The sequence below is a fragment of the Lichenostomus cassidix genome, chromosome 3 (genome assembly GCF_008360975.1).
Source record: "Lichenostomus cassidix isolate B80296 chromosome 3, HeHo_3.0, whole genome shotgun sequence".
In the NCBI taxonomy this organism is placed as follows: Eukaryota; Metazoa; Chordata; class Aves; order Passeriformes; family Meliphagidae; genus Lichenostomus; species Lichenostomus cassidix.
In genome coordinates this window covers 47,615,797-47,639,471 of record NC_139483.1, presented here as the reverse complement: position 1 = coordinate 47,639,471, position 23,675 = coordinate 47,615,797, and the positions used below count along the sequence as shown (strand labels likewise).

The window sequence follows — 23,675 nt, the reverse complement described above, 5'->3', positions numbered from 1 at the left end:
AGTTACTGGTTGGGTTTTGTTTTCTTCCAGACTGAGCACATATCTATTATATCATCTTTAGCTTTCCTTTACTTCCTAACTTCAGTTAGAAGTCAGTTGTTTAATCTGTTCATGTTTAAAATGCGCTTAGTAAGCAGCGAACCTTTCTTTAAATAATGTTTCCTGTTTCTCCCATTTCCACTTGACTATTATGGTGAAAACTTAGTGTAGATAATTCTTCAAACTTGTTCAGTATTTGAGTCTTTATTCAAACTTTGAAAAATTGATCACTGAGAGAAAATTACCTTTTACAGTGTGTTTCATTGTTCCCCTTTCAAATTCGCTCCAGGAAGAAAAAGAAATGCTAAAACACCAGGCACCAATTTTAAACTGTTTTTTTGTTTTGTTTTGTTTTCTAAATTGGCCTTTACGAAAGAACTAATTTGTGTCTTGGCATTTCCATTGTATGCATTGCAGTGGCGTTACACATATACGGTATTTCAAGTTGTTAAACTACCTACAAAAAGCATCTCTTAGTCACATGCTGTTAACCTGAAATTTAAATAGAGAATCACAGATTAATGGCAAATTGAGTAGTTCTCCAGACTTAACCTGCAGATGTCTTTGGCTCCTAAAAAGAACCAATTTATTTTTAGAAAATTTCTGTTATGTTCTGGTATTTTCTGACATATCAGGAATGATTCATTCTGAGCAGAGGAAAGAAACACTAGAGTTACTCCATGAGTTTTGCTACTTTAAGAACTCAAAGGTTGTTCCAAACAGCAACGTCTGCCCTTATAAACATTTTCCAAACTTGAAGTTCTTTGTTTTGGCTAGTCCAGAGATTTTTTTTTTAAATGAAATTAAAACTAAATATCTTAATACTTTTAATGAGAACTCTGAAAGAAATTTTTTGCTCTGTAAAATCATGTGGCTAAGGCCGGTGTTTAAAGTACGCAAAAGCAATAGCTGGTGGTTTTTCTTTTGAACTACATACCGTCAAATTTGCTGAAATCTCCAGACATTATATAAAAAGGACTGATAGCTTTCAGTACTAATGGAATAGCTTAACACCCCTTGAAATGAGTTGTTTCTACATGTACTGATTCTGGGTGATGACTCATTTCAATCAGAATTACGCATAAACAAACTTTTATGTGCACTGTTTTAATGTTTTGCAATGTTTATCTGGCTTCCCGTGTTTCAACTTTTAAATTGTCTTAGTTTTGTTTTTGTTTTCTTAATGTTAGGATACTTTTGATAATGCCTTCTTTCAAACTGAATTTCTTTGGTACATTAGTCTGGGAAAGGTGACTGTGGTATCTATGCTGACATTTTCCCATATGATCAAAGCTGTCTTTCATGATCATTCTCTGTGGCTCAATCTTCCCCCGAAGAATCACAACTTTGTTATTTGTTGCTGCACTCGTACACCTGGCATCTGCTAACACCAGGCTGAGTTATTATCCTAGGCCTTACCAGCATGTTCATTTCAGTAAAACCTGAACTTCTGAGGAATGAGGATATCTGCTCAGTCAGCCTTAACTTTATGCCCTGCTTTTGACAGTAGCTGATGGAAGTTTTCTGCATGCGCTCCAGTTGCATCCCCTGTGTTTACGATTGCTGTTTGGATTCACAGAGCGCTCAGTGGGAGCAGCTTAGCAGGCTGTGACAGCAGTAAGAAGCCTCTGGGAAGGCTGTGGCCCTCTGTCAGGCAGGAAAAAGATCCTTTGTCTGACTTTTCCGTGGGTGGTCAGGGGGAGGTAACTGTGGTGACCTTCACTGATCTGACCAGGCTTCCCTCTGTTGCTGGGCTGTGGAGATCACTGGTGGCTGCAGTCCTTGGTAGTCCTGAGCTGCAGTGTCAGTGCTGTCTAGGCTTGAGAGCTCTTTGACAGGAGAAGGCTGAGCTGCACTGGGCTCATCTTCATTCTCTAGTTTTCCTTGCTAGTACCTGATGGTTTTATGCTATTGTCCCTCTCCCCTCAGGGACATAGGGTTTCTCTGGACTTCATATTGTAATCTTGTTTTCCAAGATTCCTTATTGTGTATTCCTGTTTGCAATCTCTTATATTTAATCTTGTTGCCTGTCTGACAAGTTTTATCTGGCTAACTCCTGTCTGCAGCTGTGTCCATCACTGTTTGTCTCTTTGGCATTCACATACTTAGATAAAATGTTTATATATATATATATAATGTCTGTCTGTGCCATCACATATTTGCATACCATTGTTGGTAAGCAGTAGTTTTTTGCACTTATATTCAGCAATTTAGTATTATATCCTAATTAGTACATTTATAATTTACAGGTTTCACAGGCCTCTGTTTTGACTATGGTATAGACTGTCAAAGAAGTTTTGGGTCCTAACTGTGTTAGGAAGATACTTAGAGAAAGGAATAGATTCAAGCTTCCCTTCATCAGAATCAAAGCAAAAAAATACCTGAGCTGCTTAAAGTAGCCTTATCAATTGATTTTGTAATGACAAGCATGATCATATTGCTATAATGAATCTGAATAGTGTGCTGACATTTGTGGCATACATGACCCATAAACTTTTATGAATTCAGGCATTAAAAAATTTCTTGAACCTTACCACTGTAAGGCCTTGATTCTTAGATGTTTGTACATGTAGGACAATTAGACAGTTGGGCTGCCATTTAGAGGCACCTTGCTACACAGGCCTGTGGCAAAGTAGCCTAATAGTCTCCCAGTAGGTCAAGGGAGGTCATCCTGCACTTCTCCTCAGCATTGGTGAGACACATCTGGAGTGCTGTGTCCAGTTCTGGGCTCCCCAGACAAAAGAAACATGGACAAACTGACATGACTCCAGTGAAGTACCATGAAGACGATTAAGGACTTGGAGTAGCTGATGTATCAGGAGAGGCTGAGAGAGATGGGACTTTTCAGCCTGGAAAAGAGACGTTTCAAAGCAATCTTACCAATGTGCATAAATAGCTGATGGGAGCAGAAGAGAAGATGGAGCCAGGCTTTTCTCAGTGGTGTCCAGTGACAGGATGAGAGGCAGCAGGAAATTTTGCTCAAACATATGAGAAAAATATTTTTTTAATATGAGAGTGATCAAGCAGTGCCACAGGTTGCTCAGAGAAGCTGTTAAGTCTCCATCCTTGAAGATGCTGAAGTGATGGGATATGATCCAGGAAAACCTGCTCTACCTGCCTGAGCAGGGGCACTGGTCTGTGGAGGCTCCTCCTGATCTCAGTGGTTTTGTGATTCACTAAGCTGGGAAAACTTAAACCATTGACTTGGAAATGTCAGGACTACAAACTCTATAGGTTTGGGGGGGGAGAGAGGGAGTGTGTGTGGCATTTGGTTTTGGTGTGTTAGGCTTTTTTACTGTGTATATATATGTATCGTTACAGTGCTAATATTTAGGTGTTTCCAAGAAAAAGCCTAGGGATGAATGTGCTCTTTAGAAAAATGTAATATTGCAGGCTTTGTAATTATTTATGTAATTTATTGAGAAAATGCTTTTTGTGTGAAGGAAGTTTTTCACGGACCCTACAGAAATCTCCTGAAATCAGGGAAGCTTGAAGCCTTGACGTATGTGCCCTGAATCTTTTAGCTGCAAAGTCTCACTTTCTGTCTTCAATAAACAAATGATGTGGTCAGTCCTGAGTTAAATCAAACCTCCATGAATGTTCACTTTTTTTTTCTGATGAATATAAATTTAAAACACAAACAACCCTACATAGGAAATAATAGGGGAATAACTTTATCAGGGTGCAAAATGAGCCATTTAGATGGCAAGGTATGCCAGAATGATGTAGTGTCTGTGATTGAAAGAGGTAATTTGAAGCTAAGCTTGAATATATAAAAAGGTGGCACTTTTATAACATTCTCGAAAATTGGGTCCTGATTTTCCAACTAGGCAGTAAAATAGATGTTTTTGATTAATTTGGCAATAATTTCTCTGTACCTCTGCTCCAGCTTATCAAATGAAGATACTGCTGTCTAGTCTTACTAGATCAGATGATGTTGTGAAGAAAAATGCATTAATATGTTTAAGTTGCTTAGCTAATTTATCAAGAACCCAGGAGCAAATTAATAATTTTTTATTCAGCACAACATTTGTGAAGTAAATCAGACGGCAGACCATATGCTGAATAGATAGGACAGAAAGAAATATGTAATAACCACTCCAGAGGTAATTAAAGTATGTATCACTTCCGTGTGGCAGGAAGGACCAAAGTAAGGTTTGAGGTGATATTAAATTTAGTGTTATCTTACCTGTTCATGAAAGACCCAGCTAACCTTATGTGTGTAATGTATACAGTTTAACTATGCTGATGATTTTTTTTTTTTGCCACATCTCATTTAAAGACAAATTGTATCATTTTTTTCATTTATGAAAGAAAGAATTTTAAGAATATGCTTCTACATTATCTTTTGAACTTTATAATTGTCCTTTTTCATGTAAGCTGGGTTTATTGTTTTAGTATCTTTTTGAACAGCATTGGTCTTTCAGGCTTAACATTAATCGCTTTGGTATCAACTTCTAGTTCTCTAGTTGATTTTTAGATTTGGACATACTTTTTTCATGCTGGATAAGATGAGCCTAAAGTCACATTGCTTAAAAAAAATGATGGCTCCACATCATTGAATAAGGGCATGTGATTGCCTGTTTGTGTCCCAATATAGTCTGTGTGTCAGAACATTATAAACATAAAAGCAAAAAATAAAAGGGAAAAAAAATTACTCTGATATGAAAACTTGGTTTTATTTTAAAGTCCTTGTGTTTCACACTGGGTAATAGGTTTTCCTTCTGTGTGTTCATGTATTTTTTTTCTGTGTGTAGTACATTAATAAATCAGTTTGAGAACTTTACAGAGCTAAATTTCTGTTCTTTTGTAGTAATACAAGCTGTTTTGACACATAAACCACTTGGAATACAAGCAGAGCTTTTGTAAGGGAAGAATTTTTAATGTGATTTGTAGTGTTAATTTATTGTGAGATCAGAAGTATATTTGAACTAGAACTCTCCAATGTCTTTGTATTTTTAATAGACTTCAGTTGGAATGAAATAAAATGAAACTGTATTAAATTGTCTTATCTTTATAATTTCAGTGGCCGAAGTGGAAAAATTCGAGTGCAGTCCCTGAAAATTGGCTTGATGTCTCTTTCTAAGGGCCTTCTGGAAGAGAAGTACAGATGTAAGGATGAATTTCTGTTATGAAATACTCTATATAATTGAGTCATGTACAATGACAAACCACCTAGCAAAATTTGTAGCCTGTAGCAAGGCAGTTTTCTTTAGAATGAGTAAAACAGAATTCTTTTCATTATCACCAGTGACAATGGTTAAAGTTGGCTTTATATCTTGACTGGAAAGTTTTGCTGTCAATTCTAAGTCATCAGAAGTCACAGTACTGCAGTCCCCAAAATAAAAGGTGAATATAACTGTGTGGAAGCTGGAGAAGTATTATATTTAATTCTGTTCTCTCTCATATTTTTGCATGTTTTGTTTAGGGAAAAATCAAGCAAGTTAGTGCTGATTGCATCAGCTTGATATGGCTGATAAAGCAAGGAAACACATCAAAATCCTGCAATTGTATTTCGAGGTCTGTAAAAAAGACTGTCTGAACTACAAAAATGGTTTTCCAGTATGTGTGCTTTCTGCCAGAATTGCACAATGAAAGTTTAAATTATGTTGATACGAGTAATCTCACAAGCTTGAGATATACTGAGTAATATAAAAATATTTCACCAAAGTAAATGTAGGAGCAGAAAAGAATTGAGTAACTTTGTGGCAAAACCTCCTAACAAATACAGAAAATGATGAAGCACTATATTAGAGCATCCTAGATGGTGGACATTTACATATTACGCACATCATCTTAAATTTGCTTACACTTTTCAATTAGTTCCTTGACTCATTTTAGAAACACATGAAAAAAAAAATAGAGACTGAATTTGCTCCATGTGCTTTTGGAACTCTGCTTTCCTTAAGAGCGTTTGAAGGCAATCTTGTAATCTTAGTTATTAGCATTGAACAGAAGTGTTTTATGCATTGGGACCTGTTTTCACATCTGAATGACATACTGAGCCTTTGGGGTTTTTAGTTTCCTTCTGTCATTTGAAATATATTTGAATTCTTCCATAACTATAAAAGAGCTTGACAGACATACCTTTGTTCAGTGATGACAATTCAGAGTGTAATGTGATGTTTTGTGTGAAATAAAAAGCTTTCATGAAATATAGGAATAAAGCTGTGGATGATAAACAGATAACCCTGGAAAAAGTTGATTTAAAAAACTCCAAAACCTGAAAGTATTCACATTAAATTGAGTAATTCACATACTAATACATTAGTATACAGCTGCCAAATACAGGCACTAAAGCAGAATAAGGAAATTACTAGGTCAGCTTCATGTTTATGCTGTTGCCTTGTGTTTAGTAGTAAAATTAAAATAGCAGCTGATGGTAGCTACAGATTTCATATCATTTATGTCAACAGGATGGATTTCTATTCTGAAGGATGCTGTCAGAAGTCCTAAAAAAATTAGTACAGAATAAGTCTCAGAAGACCATTGTACCAAGTGATAATAACTTCAACCTGAAAGACATCTGAAATTAAAGGAGTTGCTCTTGTTCTTGAAACAGAGAATTGTCAGATAATGCATCCATTTTGTTGCTGTAACTCCTGTTCGGATCAGTATACCAGGCTTTGATACCTTGTTAGCTTTATTGTCCTTATGAACCTTAAAATTGTCACAAAAAACCTCTTAAATCTGAAAGAAATTTTGGTAAAGAAGAAAGGAAGTGTGTGTCAGGTACTGTTCTTGACTTGCAGTTGCTTTGCAGTCAGCATTTTGGGTCCTCCAGCACAAGCTGTCACAGACTCATCTTTGGTAGGAGCTCTTTTGCTTGTTTTGATTTTGTCATACCCTACTAATCTTCTCTTGTTAAGAGAAATTTTGTGATATTTACTGCATTTTCTGTCCTTAGGTGAAAATTGTAATGGAAATTTTAAGTAATTTCAAGAAAGTCAGTCACTTGGAAGAAAAAGCAGGACCCCCAAACAAGGGTGCTTAATACTAGTTACCTGCCTTCTGATTTTTCCCTTTTTCAGACCAACTCCTGGCATTTGCTTCTCCTTTTGGCTGTGTTTCTTCTAAGCATTTCTGAGGTTTTGGCAATCACAGGCTCCTCTGAGAGTGACAGTCGTCGGATGGTTGTGGTTGGAGCCCTTAGCCCTTAGCTGTAGCCTTGGAGAGGCACACTCTTCTTAGAGTAGTTGGTAGTAAAATAAGCAAGTTTCTTGTTTTAAAAACTTTTTGATGAACCCTTCATTCTTGTGTAAAACTCTTGACCTGAATGTTTTCTGCTCAAGTCTTCAGGCTTCCTAGAGACTGTATGTTCATTTCCAGTATAGGTAGGATCTTCTCACTTGACACATTTTTTAAAAATGTTTGACAGAGAAATTTCTGTGATTTTTTTTTTTTTTAATTTAATTAAGCTTCTTTTAAAATTTTAGACTTCAGGGTTGACATAGATCTTTAATTAAAAGCCCCAATTGCTTTGGAGGAAACACTGAAGCCTCAATTAAAGAAGGCCTATTCTTGAAAATGTTTAAGACGTGCTTAATTTCAAGCACACGCCTGGGTGCTCCTGAGAATAAAAATGGACCTGCAAAGGTAACTGAGGAATTGTGAGCTGCTTACATCTATGCTTTAGGCCGAGGAGACTCAGGCTTCTTTTCTGTCGGTGAGGCCAATGTCCTGGTCTGGCTATAACCATGTTATGCTCTGCTTCCTCTTCTGACCAGGAGAGTCACTTGTGAGATGCACAAGAAGGCATTTGTATGCACTTCAGTCTTACCTGCACTCATTTCTAACACCCAAAGGCCAAACTGGCAGCATAAACAGAAAAAAACCCATGTGGAGTTTTTTACAATGTGTAAATATTGGGTGATGTCATTTAATGCATAAAATCCGTATGGTTTGAAATGAAAAAGAAGGCCTACTTCATAAATCTCATCTTCAAAGCAGTTCCATCTTCAAGTGATGTGCAACGTATTTGGAATGTGGTGTATTCTTTTTTTACTGTTTGTGTTGTAAATTTTCAAACCACTTGGAACTAACGCTGTGGTAGTTAAAAAACGGATGAAATTAGAATTGCATTCTATTTGAAACAATGCAGCATAAAATGTAGGTTGTGGACATCTTTCTACTATCTTACTATTTTGATAGGAATTTAATTAACTTTTCAATATTCTCGAGTATCCATTTCTATATCAACTGTTAAGTACATTTTTTTCAGATTGTCCAGCTAAGTTGCAGTTTGAGTCCCATTGGCTGTCATTCTCAAAATACTAGTGTGAGGCTGAGTTTATTTAAGATTAACTGATTTCTCATTTCCTGATTTCTGTTTTTTTCATATGCCACAGATCTGAATAATCTTTTCTCTACTTCCTCGGGCATTCTTCTTGTCCTTTGGTAGAATCCCTTATACCCATATGTTGAAACTCCTTTACTATGTATGTACGTGTTAACACAATTTAAAAGAGTTTGTGGCTGGTGATATATGGAGTCCTCTTTCCCTCTGGGGCGAGTATGATCCCTGGCAGGGAGACCCCTGTCAGAGCTAAAACAGGCTCTCCTCCATCTGCCGCTTGAAAGCTGCTCTTGCCGTGCCTCCTTTGCCAGGGAATAGCTCATGGGTTATTTGGAGTAGGCCAGATAGCAAGAGCATTCACACTTTTCATGCCTTCAGTTTAGGAGCTTCTCCTCCTGTGTGCCACATTGAAGGCATTGAGGGGTTTGGGAAAAGAGGATACCATCCATGAACTCCCTTGCAGCTGGACAGCCATTAGTTAGGGCACAGCTGCCAGTGTTAAGAAACAAATAAATTGGAGGAGTTTGAGCTCTTCAAAGGTATTTGCTGGTTTCCTCCTAGCTAATCACTGTGCCTATTCCTTCTCCTGTCACATCGTTTTCCTCTACTTAACAGCTCCACAATCAACTGAAGTTTTAGGGTTTAGGAAATTACTTCATCTGCCTCCCAGCTCCAGCAGTTAATGAATTGTTCTTCTTTTATGGCCTGTTTCCACTGCAGACTGATGCAAACAGAAAAAATAAGACAAGGTTTTCTTTTTTCCTTCTTTTTCCCTTTCCATACGATCCATTTTTTAAAACTGACTCTTAGAAAATGAAAAACTCTCCCATTCTCAGCTGCAGAAGATACCCAGCATCTGGGATTGCCAAGAGGAGCCTGCAGCTGTGTAGTATTAATTCTGTCACTGCTATTGTCTGGGGTTTTTTTCCTCAACACTGAGTGGACAAGATGCTGTAGCTGCTGTTTGACTAGGCAAGAAAGCAGTGAGAAAAATACAATAAAATCTAAAAATTAGTTCGGTCATCTGGATTTTTATTTGTGAAGCTCCTTTCTTCTGCTTCCACCTCCTTTGAGAAGAAAAAAAAAGTGTGCCCAGACTGTCTGAAGCATTGCTGACAAAGCTTGACAGTTGCTCCAAATGAAGGGCAAAGCAATAAGAGTTACTCTTGGGTAGTAAGTTACTCTTGGGTAATAAGAGTTACTCTTGAATGTTTCTGAACAAAAGTTTTCCTTTTCTCGATCAGAAGTGCAGTCAGACTGAATTTTCAGATTTCTTTTATTTCTAATTTATTAATGTTGTTGTGATGGGAAACATGAAGAAGTAGGGGCATAATATAAATGGATTCTTTTTCCTGTAAGATTACTTGGAGCTTTAATCCAAGCTGGCCACTAAGTACAAAAGGAGAATGTGAAAACCAGCTGGAATGAACACAAGAATTCAATTCCATTTCTTCTGTAATTTGTACCAATCACAGAATTTAAAAATATTTCTTAGATAAACTCAGCATTTAAGATGTTTTCAGGAGAGATTAATCTTGCGACTAAATGTTAATGTACACAGCTACAGAGTTCATAAATCAAGATTATTGGCAGAAACATTAAAAATTTTAGCTGAACATTTTAACAATTAAAATTGTCCAATCAAAGTAATGCACTAAGAAAGCACTTGAGAAATAATATCTGTACTTCTGACAGGCCTGTTAACTCAGTGCTTTACTGTGACTGCAGGTACAAGCAGTATCTTCCTTCCCAGTGCCTGTATCTGGAACAATTTTCTCAATCCCCTTTCAGCATCAATTTTTTCTGTCATTACAGTCATCCTGCTTCATCCATTTATACTGCAGGACTTGACACCTACCTTAGGAAAATGGAATCAGTAAAGGAAAAGTACATGGAAGCAGACATGGTTACCCAGGAAGAAAATGCAATTATTGTTAAGCTCAAGTTGTCTTTTTGGCTTCTACTCTTTCTTTAGGCTATTTCACATGGCCAGCTGTGACTTGTGGTAACTTCTAGTCTCAGTTCAGAGTAATTGTGCATCTGTCCCCAACCAACTAAAGCGTGACATAGACTGTAGCATAAGATGTGGATTTCTGAAATATTATTTCATTCTAATTCCCCTTTGAGTACTGAAAAGCCACAATAAGGTCTCCCTGGAGTCTTGTCTTCAGGCTGAACAACCCCAACTCACTCAGCCTTTTTGCAGAGGGATGGAACATCTCTCCTATGATGAGTTTTGTGGCCTTCCTCTGGATCTGCTCTAATAGCTCCATGTCTTTCTGGTGCTGAGGACCCCAGAGCTGGACTCAGTACTCCAGGTGGGGTCTCATTAGAGGAGAGCATGCAAAATCACCTCCCTCAATCTGCTGCTTCTGATGCAGCCCAGGATACATATGGTTGACTTTCTGGGCTGCAAGTGCACCTTGTGCAAGTGCACATGCACAGCTTTTCATCTACCAGCACCCCCAAATCCTTCTCCACAGGGCTGCTCTCAGTCCTTTCATCCCCCAGCCTGAACTCATACTGGGGGTTGCCCTGACCCAGGTCAGCACCTTCCACTTGGCCTTGTTGAACCCCATGAGGTTCCCTTGGGCCCACTTCTCAAGCTTTTCCAGGTGTGGATGGCATCCTGTCCTCCAGGTGCGTCAGCCGCACCACTTGGCTCAGTGTCACTTGCAGACTTGCTGAGGGTGCACTTGATCCCTTCGTCTGTGTCATTAATGAAGACAATAAATATCACTGGTCCCGACAGGGGACTTGTCACTGATGTCCATCTGTACTCTGAGCTGTTGACCACTACCCTCTGGTTGTGACCATCCAACCAATTCCTTATCCATCTAACAGTCCACCCATAGAATCCATCTCTCTTCAATTTACAGAGAAAAATGTTGTGGGGGACTGTGTTAAAAGTCTGACAGAAGTCCGGAGAGGTGACATCTATAGCCCTTCCCTTTTCCACTAAAGCAGTGACTATCATAGAAGGTCTTTGACAGTCAGGACTTTTTGCTGGTGAAGCTGCGCTGCCTCAAATCACCCTTCTGTCCGCCATGTGCCATAAGAAGCCATATAGTTTCATTCATTTGGCCTTATTTTTTCTCATTTATATTGTTAGGATTCAAGATTAGATGAAGGTAAACTCTACTTAGATGAAGGTAAGTGGGACAGAGGCCCTTTGTAACCATGACGATAATACAAAAATTGAAAGCTTGAGCTGCAGCATTACTGAGTGAAAGCAGATGTACATGGAAATGGAATGAGATGGTGCCTTTTGTTGGTGTTGCAGATCTCTTCAAGGAGGTGGCAGGCCCTACAGAAATGTGTGACCAGAGGCAGCTGGGCCTTCTGCTTCACGATGCTATCCAGATCCCACGACAGCTGGGGGAAGTGGCAGCCTTTGGTGGCAGCAACATTGAACCCAGTGTGCGCAGCTGCTTCCAACAGGTGAGACAAAGACCTTCACGTGAAGAACAAAACAAAACAAAACCCTCTCTGAAGTCTAAAGATTCACTTATACGTGGTGATGTAAAAAGAAGAGAGGAATATAAAAACATCCACTGAGTTTTGAACAGAGATGAATATGCTCCTGCAACTGTGTATGGGAAATTCATGGGAAAATGCAGCTGTAAAAGATGGTTTATGGTTTAGGAGAGGATCAAACAAATTATTTTTAGCCAAAAGAATATATAAATCTTCAGGGTTATGACAGTGTTTGCTGCTCTAAAAGCTGTTGAAAAATATTGTAGCAGCCAATTATCCTGGTTTGCATTGTTCAAAGCAACCTAATACTGTGAGAACAACATGCTTTTCCCTGCTGGAACAAGACATGATCTCAACAGAAAAAGAAAATTATGTTGGTAGTAATTTTTGACCATGTGCACCAGGAAATTATTTAGCATTACATTACTGACAAAAGACCTTGCAGTTGCATGAAACGTCAAGCACAATCATTTTTCTATTGTGGGCCTTTATGTGGCAGATCAGAACATGGAATAAAGCTCTTGCAGCCTGCTGTGCAGCTCCACACCACATGCAGGGGGTTAATGAGGCTGTAAGAAGTGTCTGTCTGTTTAAAGAAGATGAGAATTAAAAGCAGGATGTTGCAATGAAACACAGCTAACTCTGACTTTTTCAAGAATGTCTAAGGCTCCAACTGTTAGCTAGTGGTAGCTATACTGCTTCAGTGCATTATTTCTGTGAAAGCATCTGATTTGAGCACTGTCAGAAATTGTATATGGATTAAAAATACACTATATCTTATATAAAATTACTGACTTGAATATTTCTGATTTTATTGAATAGTCAAGATTTTAGTGAATTTTCAAAGGATTTTGCTTTTGCCATTCTTTCATAGAGATTTTACATTTTTGTCCATTTGAAAAATGCAGTTGTGCTAGCTTTTTTCCAGAACTATTAGATTCATTTCTGGACTCAGGTGATTAGAATTAGAAAAGTGTTTGTCCAGGTCATGAATAATTTGGTAGATACTTGTGGAAGTTGATTTGACCAATTAACCATGTCAGGCTTCCCCTGATGTTTTAACATTGCTGCTTCAGACAATAAGGGATGGTGCTTGACATATCTGTCACTGGCCTTGGGTGGTTTGAGTTGTATTGAAATAAATTATTCATTTGTTAGTTGCAAACTTTCTGTGTGACAGAGGAATAATCTTTATGTCCCTCAAGGATCAGCCCCATCTCCCATGCCATTCAATTATGGGTGAGGGGTACTAGCAAGGTAGTGTTTAAATACTTGATATGTTATTACAATTATACTGATAATAAGGTTGCATCCCTTGTATCACATGAATAGTTCAAGTTCAAGATTGTTAGGAGAGCATAGAGAAAATGTGCAGCTCCATGACAGTTATCTCGCCCAGAGAAAATTAGTATTTTGTTGTTGAGGAAGGAACACTTTTTTTTTTTCTTGCTTCTCCCTCTTACTGGCAAAAATGAGCTTGGACTGTGAATAGGTTAGGAAGCCTAGGATTGCTTTCCATCATGTGTTGCCATTTAAGAATTACTTTCATTTGAAGCTTTTTTTATTCCTTCCATTGAGCTCAGAAATATGACCTCTGTTCTTATTCCTGACAAAGTTGATGACTGCAATACCTCTACAGCTAGGCTATTCTGGTGGTTACAGCTTAAAGAAAATGTGGAAGTGTGATTGTTTGCTTCTTAAAACAATCGTGTTAACATGTTAGCTCTGCTGTATTCTTGCAGAGATTTCCTATAAATGGCAGATTCCCTTCTTGTTCTTTATTTGCCTGTTTGTTTGGGGGGTGTGTGTGTTATGTTTAATCTTCAATGTGTAGAAAGAACACTGTGGGCTTAGAACACAGTAAAAAAATGGCAAGTCTTGGGTCAGTCTGTAGACACATGGAAACACTACTGGCTTTTTGCACTTTGTCATCAATCTTAATTCAGAAGAAACCGTGTCTTCAGTGTGTCTGAACTGCAGAATGTGCTTCCCTTTCATGCTCATATTTATTTTTCAAGTTCTTTCAGTTGAAAGATGGCTTTACTATGCACTCTGTTACTTCACTGTCCTCCCTCTTTGTTACCATCTGTCCACAGCTGTTTTGTCTACTAAAGTCTTACTGACTAACTTGTTTTCTTTATTTTCATTTTAATTGAAGTTATTTCTTGTATCCTGTAAATGGTTTTGGATTAATCTGTCATGGAGAGAATTCATGCAGGTTGTTTGTTGGGGGGTTTTTCCCATAGGATTCTAAGGAAAATCTACTTGTGTCAACTGTTTTGTTGTTTTGTTGGGGTTTTTTAATTTGGATGTGGGTTTTTTCTCTCCACAGAACCACAATAAGCCAGAAATAACTGTAAAGCAGTTTATAGATTGGATGCACTTAGAACCACAGTCTATGGTGTGGTTACCAGTTCTACACCGTGTGGCAGCTGCAGAAACGGCAAAACATCAGGCCAAGTGCAACATCTGTAAAGAGTGTCCAATTGTTGGATTTAGGTAAGAAAAGAGGTGTTAGGCACAATGTTTCTCTGAAAACATCCACACTTTTAAGTCTTCCAACATGTCAAGTTCTTTCTGTTTATTTTTCCACTGTATTCCTTCTTTAGGATGGGATCTGTCACCTGAGGTGAGGCCACAGTGTGGCCTGAGCCGGTGCAGTTCTGGCCCATGCAGTGCCACTGTTGGACACCCAGTGGTGCTGTGGCTGACACACGTATAGGGTGGGCTGTCACCAGATGTTTTTGGATTGCTGGATCCAAGACATAGCAAATGGAGTGTAAATGCACCCCATGAGTTCTGTAAGCACAAGATCAAAAGGAGGTGATCAGTAAGAAAAAGCGGACTGTCTGCTCTTGTGGATAAGGCTTGGGAAACTAACTTATGCCAGGCAAGATAAAACACCCTTCAACGTCAATCTTTCCTTGCATAAAACAAGTACTGACATGTTGCTGTGACAAGACTTGCAAAGTCCCTGTCTAGAGGGTTGAACATAATATATTTTTTGTCTTTTCAAGGAAAGGTGTGAATTCTAAAAGAAAAAAAATTAATGGAGAGTATTCTCCATGTTATTCTCCTAAACTGTTGTTGATACCTTTAGTAAGTACTTTTATGGTTAACTTGCATTTGTGAATTGATTGCTTCAGTGTAATGAAGTGCTGCAAACCCCCCCTCTAAAATCTGTAGTAGAGGCTAGAGCTACTAGAGTTAAGCGTAAGTGGCTTTTTCCTTTACTGTGCTCATGGAGTCTAATGTATTATTTGGGGAAAAAATAAAGCAGTCTATCATGTAAGTGCTTCTAAGATTTTTCTCTAGGTGTCTAGGCAGATGATTAATTTTTGTTCATCATGCTTTCTATTCTCTATGTTTCCATTATTTTAAAGGATAATATGAACCCTGAGGTCAGATTCATCTTGCCTAGTTTTAGGAATGCTGGCTTTGGTCGGTCTTAAAAGATTGAGCTAGCAACCTTCTTTATTTTGTTATAAATATGGCTTAGTGACTCTTCACAAAAGTAATAAATCTTATCAATCTTTGTTGTCTGTCTTAAGAGGAGATTAAATTCCTCACAATGTTCTTGTCTTTATTATTGTTTGAGGGAGCATAGGTGACAGAGCTCTAGCTCAGATAGGTTTTAGTTGTCTAAGTTGTACTATGTGTAGAAGCAGGGCAGAGAGGCAGAAAAGAGAAAGGAAGACAAATACCCATTTAGAATGGGTGATTCTAATAATTTCTACAATGAAGCTAGGGATCTGCAACAACAAAAGCATCTAGCATCTTAGCAGAAGGTAAATGTGGCCATTTAATGCGCAGGCTCTGAGTAAAGATTATAAACAGTTGGATCAGCATCCTTTAAGGTGAACCTTTACATTTATAGACACACATTCTCTTGCAAAACAAAACATAAAACTCAACAGGGGAAAAACGTGGATGGATACTGAAAACTGCTCTCAGGAAGCAATTTAATTTAAACTATTCAATAGCTATTCAATTCAGTTCAGTTAGCTCAGTTTCATACCAATGATACAACCTCATCCAGTCAGAAGAGCCATAGCATAGAAACAGTGGGTGGAATCTGGAATTGAATTGTTGCTTTAGTCTGCTTTATTCAGAATAAATAAATAAACCATGCTTCTGGTGACTGCATTTAGCATTTAGTGCAAGGGATACTGTATACATTTGTTACCTTATTCATACATGCACTCTCTTAAAAAAAACCCAAAAGTAAACAAATTATTGTATTCTTTTAACTGAATTTTAAATTGATTTTACCATTCATGAATTCCTAAGAATTTAATTTTCTGAAATGTGTTCAGAATTTCTGAGCATCAGAGTGATTTACAAACATTTAATCTAACTGTTCGGTGTAAAAACATATAAAAGTAAACCAGTGTGGTCTATAAAATTTTTTTTAAAATATCATCTGGATACTAAATAAAGGAAAGGAAAAACCAAAGCAATATAGTTTAAAGTCAGTAAAAAGTTTAAAATTATAAATTCTTCCCAGTCTATCTATGAAGCTGATGCCAGTAGGATTTTCTGCATCAAAGCGACTTGAGGAGCAGGTGCTTGACAATGGGTCTCCAAATGGATACAGAGACAGGAACTTTTAAATACTCAGTGAGGCTTGTAGTGTAGGAAGGTTCTGTGGGCTGAGGGCTGCAGATTTCCTATGTCCCCTGAGGCTGCTGCAGTGTCCCTGCAGCTGGGGTGAGTGTTGGCCGTGCCACGTCCTGGCTGCACACACCTGCACACTTCCAGGCTCTCTCTGAGCTAATCCCAACAAACGCACTGTGTCCTTGTGTTGCTGCTGCTGAAAAGCAGGCAGCACAATTTCAGAGAGTAATTTGCTTTGTGAGGCTTGATTAGAAGTAAACTTAGGAATCTCTAATCACTTTGTCTAATGTCCCCACAGGTACCGGAGCTTAAAGCATTTCAACTATGATGTCTGCCAGAGCTGTTTCTTTTCTGGCCGCACAGCAAAGGGGCATAAACTGCATTATCCGATGGTGGAGTATTGTATACCTGTGAGTACCAATCTACTGGCTGTTTCCAATGGATAATAGCCATTATTAGGTTACTCTGAAGAATATTTTTTAAGTAGATTTGTTGTCTTTTTAGCCAGTTTTAATGTTTATTATATTTTTCACTGTTTACTGCTCTTTGTGCCTCCACTTTTCAGGGGTAATTTTCTTGGTGCTGTTTTATACTGGTTTCATGATATAAACCCAGTTTTTCCCATACTGATATTTCACTTTCCTCCTTGGCCAACACAACCCTAAAAATTTGAACATCTATTTTTTGAGATATATTTTTCTTTTGAAAAATGCTGAGATATATTTTTCTTGCATTCACTTATTTTTTCCTGCTTATAAACCTCATCTTTAGAGGAACAGAAATGTTCTTTGCTACTGCCTATAATATACAGAAAATTCAGAAATTAAGGTGTAAGGGGTGTTGAAATAGATAATGCTGCTGATCCACAGGATAAGATGTCCTTCCTGTTGAGTTAGTCAAATACAGATTACATCTGGTATGGGGTATGGTACTTTCCCTAGAACAGGATGGTATATTTCTGATGAATTCCAGGTTTTGTCTGAAGCAGCAGATTTGATATCTAAGAGGAATTTTCAGTTCTTGTCAAACAAGTTCACATTATGTAACTGTGAGCCATCTCATTTACAAGTGAAGGCTGAAAAACTGAAAAATATACTCTGGAAATGTCTGTAATCTTCTCCGTCCCTCGGAATAGGGATAGCTTGTATTATAATGAAGATTTCTGTTACTGTTGCAGAAAGAATATAGTTTTAAAGCAATATTAGTTGTAAAATAAGGTAACGTAAGGCAAAAGTCCCTTCTTTCCATGAAATACAGGAGGAATGAGATGAATCCACTATGGGATAATAAGGGGGGTAAAATGACATTCTAGATTAGACCGGATGAAGGAAGGCAAGTGTAAAAGGGGGAAAAGGACAGAACTTGGGGCAGTTTTAATTAGAGCAGAATAAAAAAAACAGCATATAATTTAACTGATGCATAAAATTAGGGGTCCAGCACTGACCCCTGTTAATTTGGAAGCTGAATATGAGAGCTGGAATTTTACTTGGGTTCTGCTGTAAGTACACTCTGCTACTTCCATTTCTGTAAAAAGGAATGATCCATTATATGAACAGTCTACATGCCTATTAGACTTCCATAATCAGTACCCACATGCAATCTATTTTAACTAGTGTTATCCAGTCTAGGTCTGGAATAAAGAATTGATTTCACAGAAAGAATCCTGAATTATTTGTTCTTACTATTTGCAATAATGCACTGTGGTTGGTGTACTAATTTGTTGCTAAACCTCTCTACATATTGGACTCATTAAATGCAATGCAGTAGTCAAGAATTGCAAAAGCTTTTGCAGTTAGTAGAGTAGCTTATATGTTTAAAAGAAATAATGCTTGAAAAATAGCATAGACCTAGGTCTGTGAAATAAAAGTACCAAAGGCCACTAAATTGTTCCTTAGAATCCATTATATTACGGTACAAATAGCCTGAACAGGAAGAGTACATCTACTCTACCTTTTCACCTAAATTCAAAGGCTGTTCATGTTAAAATGTTTCTTTTTTGGCCAGTGTTGAAAAGCGGAGTACAAATGCATGTACTTATCAAACTGCATTAATAAAATCTAGCTCCACTTTCTTACTGCTAATGCATATTAATACATTATTAAATAGAATACTAGCAATAAATAAGTAAAAAAAATGCTTCCATTAATTAAGCTGACATTTAGAACTGGAGCTTTGTCACAGATGGAGGGAAGACCATTTATTTGTCTTTAGGTGAGCAGTTCAGTGTAGGGTATGAAGGGATTTTTCAGAAGCAGAATAGCTTCTTATTAAATTTAAAATAATTTGGAGAATGGCTTAAGGAATATGTTCTCAGTTTTAATGAGTTTTGTGATATTTACCTTAGGTAAGAATTACTTCATAATTTCAGCATAGCACTATTTACTCCACAGAGCTATATGTAGTTACTGAATTGTAATCTGTAATGCCTTTTAGCATTTGTTCTAGCCTGCAATTTAGTTTTGTTTATGCTGAAAATGCAAAAAAAAAAAAAATCATTGTCATGACTTCAGTTATGTCTTTTCTTTCATCCAGGATTTAGAGATGGGCAGGAGAAGCATCTGAAAACATAATTCTGTCTTAAGTAGTAGTAATGCAACGTTATTCTAGTTAGTTTTTCACTTTTATGTAGTCTTCCTTTGAGAAGATGGATAAATAGAAATTTTATGTAAAATTTTAAAATACATGTGAGAAAATATAGTTAGATTTTCTTAGCATCTAATTTGGGAATAGGCTTACATAACTACCTCCATGGCTTATTTTTAGGTTTTTTGAATGGAAGTCCCCTCAATAGTGGCACTTTTGTTATTAATGTGGCTTTCTGTGTCAACAGATCCTTTGTATTTCAGATGGAAATATTTACTATATCAGTTTTCTTTCTCCAAACTGTTTTCATTTTGCAAATCCCATATTCCACAGCAAGGAATATAAAAATAAGCTTTTCTGGAGTAATGCACAAATACCAAATCACAGTTCTAAAAATTTTCTCATTGCAAGTAGTCTTATTTTCTTACCCTAATGAAAATATAATCCATTTTTGTAGTTGTGTGCCACTCACCTGGCACAGCTCCTTATTTTAGGGAAGTAATTTTTGGTAGCCTTTCTATATAAAGCAATGCCAACTAAGGTTAACCCCTTCATCTTCCAGGTAACCAGAATTTTATTTCCCTACAGAAGCTCAGAACAGGATAGTCAAGACATCAGAAATTATTGATTGATTGATAGTACATCCTAGAGTGAATTTTTTTCCAGGCACAATAAAGTTTATCTGAAATAGTTCCTGTTAGGACTTCTCCTCTAGGTAAGCCATCTGAGCATTTGATTCTTAGTGACATTCAGAGAAGACAGATACATTCCTGAACATTAAGCAGCCTCAGTGTTTTATAAGCAACAAACTGACACAGCTAAGTCAGTGGTTTCATTGTGACATGCTTAGCAGTGCACCAGGCATGATGCTGCACTGTTGACAAGATGGAATTGTTCTGTGGGGAAGATGAAAGAAAGCAGCAAGAAGGGTTGAATCTGGTTATTTCACATGTAGAACTTCGCTTCCAGATGTGGAATTCAGAGATTACCATTTGCCTTGAGAAGAATAGCTAATTTGTTAGTTACTCTTGAAATTACAACTTGATTTCAGTGGAGTAAACTGAAAACCACAAAATGTATAATCGATCTCTCCTTTTGGTGAGAAATTTCTAAGAAATGCCCCTATTAGAAAGTGGGCAGAGAAGGGTAATCCTCACAACGTTACATAGTGCAAACATCACTGATGTGACAGTGAGAGCCTGAATACAGTTATTATACTACTAATAACCTAATTTTTGGGGTATTTTTTCTCATGCCTCTATCAAGGGGTTTGAGATATTTTTAAAAAATGTGAGTTTTTTAGGAGTGTCTTCATGAGGGGAAAGTCTGGCTTGTCAAACCTGATTTTCTTCTACAACAGGATAACCCACCTAGTTGATCTAGGAAAGCCAGGAGATGTAGTTTCTGGACTTCAGCAAAACTTTCAACACTCTCAAAGTGTCCGTCTGGACCAAGTGTCCATCACACAGCTGGATAAACACATCATAGATGGGTGAGCAGCTGGCTCACAGGTTGGGTGCAAAGGGTTACAGTGAATGGGGTAGCATCAGACTGGCCACCTGTCACTAATGGGGCTCCATCTGCAGTCCTGTGCTCTTCAACAACTTCGTAAATGACTTGGACGCAGGACTGGAAGGGATACTGAGCAAGTTCACAGATGATACAAAACTGGGAGGAGCTACTGACTGCCCCCGAAGTCAGGGAGGCCCTAGAGGGAGACCTCAGCAAATTACAGAGAAGGACAATCACCAACCACATGAATTTTAACAAGGGCAAGTGCCTGATTCTGCACCTGGGACAGAGTGACCCTGGTTGCGTGCACAGACTGGGGAGTGAGAGGCTGGAGCAGCACTGCAGAAAGGGACCTGGGGCTCCTGGTCGATGGCAAGTTGAACATGAGTCAGCAGTGCCCTGGCAGCCAGGAGGGACATCCCTGTCCTGGGGGGCATCAGGCACAGCATCACCAGCCAGGCAAGGGAGAGGATTGTCCTGCTCTGCTCTCCTCTGCTCTGCGGCAGCCTCACTTTGAGTCTTGGGGGTAGTTTTGGGTGCCAGGATATAAGACATTAAGCTATTGGGGAGCATCCAAAGGAGGTCCACGAGGATGGTGAGGGGTTGGAGGTGAAGCTGTACGATGTCACTTGGTCTGTTCTGCCTGGAGAAAAGGTGGCTGAGGGGAGACCTCACTGTGATCTTCAGTTTCTTCAGGAGGGGAGCTGGATGGCAAAGTACAGATCTCTTCACTCTTCTGAACAGTGACAGGACTCAAGGCATGAAGTTTAGGCTGGATATCAGAAATAGTTTCTTCACCTAGGGGGTGGTTGAACACTGGAGTAGGCTCCCCAGGGAAGTGGGCACAGCACAAAGCCTGAGAGTTCAAGAATGGTTTGGCCAATGCTCTCAGGCACATGGTGTTATTCATGGGGTGTCCTGCACAGGGCCAGGAATTGGACTCAAGTGATCCTGATGGGTCACTTCCAACTCAATACATTCTATGATACACTTAGACATGTTTGTAGATTTTTGGTGAATGGCATTCTTAAGGGTCAATTTTTTAAAAAATAATTACGGGAATGAAGTATCCATGTCTTACTCTCACATCCCATGTGGAAAGTTTCCCAGTGGTATCTAACTGACAGCTGCTTTAAGATGCAGCTCTCATCATACCTGCATATTTTGTAGCAGTTGCCACAAGTTGGTCTAAGAATTTTGTTTTCTGTCAAGAACAGTCAGACTTGCAGTACAGGTGCTAAAAAATGTTACAGATAAATAAAATATCAAAAAATGAAAATATGGGATATAGAAAAGTTTTGAGGTTTCACTGTTAAATTTTTTTTTTAACAGCAAACCTTAATGTTTCCTAAAGCATTTGATCAGTGTACAGTGGTGTCAAATTCAGGTGTCTGCTAGAGATGCTATTAAAGAATAAACTAAAATAGTTTTAAACAACATAGGTGTTATTTTATTTTTTCATCTCTGAACATGTCTTATTATGCTAAACATATTTTCTTAGAACTTGCTTGATTATTAAGTGTCTGTGCAAATTTTTTACCAACTTCCTTATAACCCAGGAATGTCTGATTGGGCTTAGGGATAGGATACATTAGTGAGGTTCATACCTCTTCTGGGAATCAGTTTCTGTGTGTATATTGAAACAGCTAATGGGTTTTGTGTTCGATATTAAAAATGTAATTAAAAGAATGATGACTTCGGTGCAGACTAGTCCTTTTACAAAGGTAGGTGCAGTGAAAGGAAGAAGAAATTTGGCTTCCATTATAACCCTTTCTTTGAAAAAGAGAATAGTGAGAAATAAATGAAATTAAATGTATGTAGTATTATAAGTATTCTATATTATTAATTCATGTTTCTTATATTTGTTTATTATAGCTTTTAAATGTAATTTAATTTAGAGCTCTACAACTGGTTTATTACATTCTTGGTATTACTTTTTCCCAGTGAAGACTTGTTCTATTTCCAATATACTGAAAGCCTACACCAACTGGTTTTGTAAGATATGTATGAAAAACATGTTTCAGCATGCTCACTTTTTTTCACTGCTTTCCATGAAATCTTGTTTTCTTAGATTTTTATTGGATTACAACTACTTGTATCTTACTTTGTTGCTTATAACTCTCTGCCTGGCTGGTGTATTGAAGAGTGCTGATGCCAGTTTGTCAGTTGTTACAGATTGTAACTACTGACACCGTAAGACTTTCTGCTATGGATTTTTTTTAGTTGTTTGTGTGTGTCAGCCAAGGATATTAAATGTTTTTTTCCTGAACTTTGTCTTGCTCTAGGAACTGGAATTTTAAATTGAGTTTGAAAGCATGGGTATTTTGGCTGAATTTTCGGTGAAAGAAGGGAATTTTTTCATTGCTTTTGAAGTAGTTCTGTAACAATGGTGCTATTTGTGCTATTGATTTGTGTGGAAATAGTCAAGATGTCATGATGTAAGGAAGTGTACAAGGCACCTGTTAGTTTTAATGTAGAAGATAGATTTTGCACAACAGTGCCTGACTATTCTTCTTTAAAAGAAAAATGTTATAGTATATCTCCCTTGGCATGATTTTGGGTTGGATTGTATAGTGTGGTCATATGCCAAGAAAAAAGAAATAGAAAGCATTTTTCAGAGTTTTATCTTAATTGCATGTAATTTAAAATAGTTCTTTCAAATCTGCTCAAATTTCACTGGTTAGTATTTGCAGTGCTCAGTCTGTACACAGTCATATTAGTCTTCTTTCTGAGAATCAGACTGTCATACCAAATAAAGAATGCACCAGAGGAAAAGCTTGGCAGCTCAGTAGGCATTTATTTCTGCAATGTGTAGGTATTAAAATTTTCATTCCTTGGCCTTGGGGCAGAGTTTCATCTGTTGGAGTTACTGTTGCATGAGAGTAAGCAGCCCTTTGCATTGCCTCATGTTCCTTTTTTGAATGGTGCAGGGTTGGAGAGATGCTTTCTGCAAATGATTTTGTAAACCCTCCCTGAATTCAGTTATATTAAAATTCAGGGGTTCAAACACCTCTTGGTCACAAATTTACTCCATTTGTTGTTACTTGTTAAAGCCGCAGATGAGAAACTCCTACCAGCACAAGTTTGATTATTTACTATTTTTATTGCTTGTCTGATCTGCATTACAGAGTTTGTAACTGCATATATTTTA

At 37.8% G+C, this 23,675-nt stretch overlaps 1 protein-coding gene across 4 annotated transcripts in view; it reads left to right on the top strand.

Annotated features, from left to right (window-relative positions):
* The window catches only part of UTRN (utrophin), a 352,485-nt gene that overhangs the window by 299,916 nt on the left and 28,894 nt on the right, over positions 1-23,675 (top strand). For all 4 annotated transcript variants that reach the window (XM_085055625.1, XM_085055626.1, XM_085055624.1 and 1 more), the window contains 4 exons: positions 5,066-5,151; positions 11,619-11,776; positions 14,145-14,311; positions 16,728-16,839. In XM_085055625.1, coding sequence (XP_084911751.1) covers positions 5,066-5,151; positions 11,619-11,776; positions 14,145-14,311; positions 16,728-16,839 — 523 coding nt within the window. The remainder of the gene's footprint in view (positions 1-5,065; positions 5,152-11,618; positions 11,777-14,144; positions 14,312-16,727; positions 16,840-23,675) is intronic.